Here is a 3,632-nt window from a genome sequence, read left to right as displayed (position 1 = left end):
CAGAGCCAAAGACCAGAGCTGAATTCTTAAAATATTCACATGAAATCACACTGGATCCAAACACAGCAAACACACATCTGTTATTATCTGAGGGGAACAGAAAAGTAACAAGAATGAAACAACAACAGTTTTATTCTGATCATCCAGACAGATTTGCTGATTGGTGTTTTCAGGTCCTGAGTAGAGAGAGTCTGACTAAACGTTGTTATTGGGAGGTGGAGTGGAGAGGGGGAGAGGTTTGTGTAGCAGTCACATGCAAGAATATCAGCAGAGTTGGGAGCCTCAATGAATGTGTATTTGGATTCAATGACAAATCTTGGGCATTATATTGTTACACTAACAGTTATCAGTTCTTGTACAACAGTGCACAAACTGTCCTCTCAGGTCCTCGGTCCTCCAGAGTAGGAGTGTACCTGGATCACAGAGCAGGTATTCTGTCTTTCTACAGTGTCTCTGAAACCATGACTCTCCTCCACAGAGTCCAGACCACATTCACTCAGCCGCTCTATGCGGGACTATATCTTTATGGAGATGGATTCACTTCAGAATTGATTAAAGTGAAATAGACAGAGAAGACAGGTTCATGTTGATCCCTGACCATTATATGTACTTGTGTAGTTTCTAAATGAGGCTTTACATTTTAGACGGAGAAGTTCAGCTGTCCATTTGTTCTGGATTTTTTGAGGACATATATAACATATAATCATGTATGCTTGTACACAGTAGATATCCACACTGGAATGTTTTTCATAGAGGATTTACCCTGCTAAGCATTTAACTCTTATAATCAAACTCTATAAGACTCATATACTTAAGTGAAATATTATCCATATTCATATCATAAGGCTGTGTCATCTGTTGAATGATTACCTGTCCATGCATACAGTTTGCTCTGTAATTTATTAAGTACAACTTATATGTAACTTTTGACAGATTTATAGACCATGGTGACAGGTTATGACATACAGATAGTCGAACTTGGCCCATTGGAAGATGCACCTGGTATGACAGTCCAAACTGGGCCAACAATCATTAAGTTCAAACGTTTGAGCTCACTTTGGCCCTAACCCTGTAAAAGGGAGTCATAAAAGTGATGGACAATAAGGAGGGGAAAGAAAGGCAGGGCAAGTTATGTAACACAAGTATTGAATATCAGAAACACAACAACGTGGGTAAAAATTGATGCATCGGAGTTAACCAGTGATTTAATCCATAATTGTTGTAATATCAACATTTGCAAAGTTGGCAAAATACTTGTACTAGTTTAAACTTAAAACTAAATCAGTGAAAGGACAAGGAATGGTAAAGTTACTCAGCAGCTGTTTGTTGTCTCCTATTACAGGAAGGTCAGATATGACCCCACTAGCTTTTTCTTTTTGTTACTTTGTGTGTCTCTACTGATTGTGCTTAAAGGCTCTACACCCTGGCCTTTGCTTTGTTTGTTTTGCCGTGTGTTGTCTTCTTGTTTTGTGTATTGTGATATACTGTTTTGCTGTTCATATAACTCTGTTTAAAGAACCCTGTTTCAAGAATTCTGCTCCTTTTCAGAGAGAAAAAAAATTTGAGTGACTTGATTTTAATTCAATCTAAAAAGCTGAATCTCCACACCATTGGCCGAATATCACGTTATCACGTTGGCTTTAAAATTGCAACCCACCACATTGATGTGTGAAAATAATATTGCACTGATTCAAACTGTACTTACATTTATATACCTTACATCAATATAAATCTGAATTTGTTCTTATGGCTGATAATCATGTGAGTTTAAATGATACTACTCTTCATATTCAGCATGTTTGAAATCTGTCATCAGTCTGGTTAGTGGTTTTATTCTGTAGTTGCTGTAGTGGGTTGTCAAATGCAACAATATATTGGAGCTGCAGTGATTCATCAGTTAGTCAATGATTAGAGAATTGATTGTTTTATCATTATTTTAGTCACATTTAAAGCTGCTTCCAGTTTCTGAAATGTGAAGATTGTTGATTTTCTTGATCATATGTGACTGTAAACTTAATGTCTTTGAGTTTTTAAATGTTCCAATGTAGTAAGATTTGAATCCTTGAGGTTTTTGATATTGCATTATTATTTTGTCTAGAATGATGACATTTAATGTCATTTTTTGGGATGTAAAGTTTGATCACACTCGATCATTTATACATTGAAATATAAATACTAAATAACACAGGCCTGTATATTGTGGAGGATCGACATGTTTCTATGCTCTGAGCTGTGTCTGGCAAGCAGAGTGTCTCCACAAATCTGATGCTTCTGATTTGGAGAAAATGAGCTGAGGGAGACACCTGGTGGACAAACACAGACATGACAGGAACAAAGACTAAAGTGCAGAGTGGAGACAAACAGCTGGAAATACTTGTTGGAAAAGATTGTCATGCTTCAGAAAAACACACAGCACACACTCTAACAGTCCTTTATTTGCACTGAAGGAGACACGTGAAGAAACCAAATCACACAATAATGAAGTGAACACATTTATAGTCAGTGTTCAAGATGATGGATAGAAATGAGAATCGTGGAGCATTTATACATTTATAGGTCTGTGACTTACAGCAGAAGCAGCATTCACATGAATTCACCAACTGTTTATTTCTCTGTTATTCTGATTAAAATGTCAAATAAATATATTTTCCACTTTTGTGGCAGGAATTTCTCGGTCCTGCATGTCGAGAAATCTGCTGTTAAATCAGAACATTAACAGACTTCAGATTGTATTCAAAGACATGTTACTTTGTATCATCTGTCAGCAGGCATGTGTTAACAGGGACTATCAGACAGTTTAGTGGTAAGGAGAAATATTAATCGGATTGGAATCCACAATTCCTACAAAGTATACAGTTAATGTGTATGTGTATGTGTATGTATACAGTTAATGAAACTAAAAGAAATAAATCATTTATCCCTGCTCAAACACTCGATGTTTGTCATACTTTTTTGTCATTTTGTTTTACTTTTGTGACTCCTGGTTTTAGGCTGATTCAAAGAGGAAAACAAGATTAACAGATTATTGCTTTGTTGAAAGCACCAATGCAGCAAAATGTTTGAAAGTTACCTCTGTGGTAGCTGTCTTGTTTGTTTCTGTAAAGAGGAAGCTTGTCTTAACTGCACTTCTTTTATAGGCCAGTTTGAATTGAGAAGCTGTGGTCTCAGAGTATATAAAGCTGGCAGGAAATGAATAGGGGGTCATTGAAAGCTGTATATACTGGGTTAATTAGATCAGTATTGGACTATGGGTGTATAGTATATAATTCTGCTGCTGAAACAAGTCTTGGAAAGCTAGATAGTATCTAATAGCTGTGTCCCAATCCAGTGACCACACGCTTTGTAGTACGCGCACTTTGTGGACTAGTGATTTGTCAGTCACGAATGAAATGGCTCTTAGAACTGGATCTTTGACATGGACTACGCGAGCCGGCTCCTTATCGGGAGCCGTGTTTTGTTTTGTTTTTCTTTCTATCACCCTCTCTCTCGCACTTTTTTCCCCGCTTCACTCCGCATGTGAGCCTTGTGTTTTGCGCTGGGCAGAGGGGGAAGGGGCGGTAGTTACACTCGCAGTAGCACAGGAACAGAGCCAGAGGGAGAGAGAGAGAGAGAGCCAGGGACAACAACGTCAC

At 37.8% G+C, this 3,632-nt stretch overlaps 2 protein-coding genes across 2 annotated transcripts in view; both read left to right on the top strand.

Moving 5' to 3' along the window:
• LOC102193834 (tripartite motif-containing protein 16-like) overlaps positions 1 to 1,651 on the top strand; it is a 6,191-nt gene extending 4,540 nt beyond the window's left edge. The window contains exon 3 of the mRNA XM_013916046.1: positions 4 to 1,651. Coding sequence (XP_013771500.1) covers positions 4 to 566 — 563 coding nt within the window. The 3' untranslated portion in view covers positions 567 to 1,651. The remainder of the gene's footprint in view (positions 1 to 3) is intronic.
• LOC102193549 (putative mediator of RNA polymerase II transcription subunit 26) overlaps positions 945 to 3,632 on the top strand; it is a 34,725-nt gene continuing 32,037 nt past the window's right edge. The window contains exon 1 of the mRNA XM_005753566.1: positions 945 to 1,002. Within this exon, the coding sequence (XP_005753623.1) occupies positions 945 to 1,002 (58 nt within the window). The remainder of the gene's footprint in view (positions 1,003 to 3,632) is intronic.

The sequence above is a fragment of the Pundamilia nyererei genome, unplaced genomic scaffold (assembly GCF_000239375.1).
Source record: "Pundamilia nyererei isolate P.nyererei 1_Seehausen unplaced genomic scaffold, PunNye1.0 scaffold00438, whole genome shotgun sequence".
Lineage (NCBI taxonomy): Eukaryota > Metazoa > Chordata > Actinopteri > Cichliformes > Cichlidae > Pundamilia > Pundamilia nyererei.
This window is presented reverse-complemented; position numbering and strand designations above follow the sequence as displayed.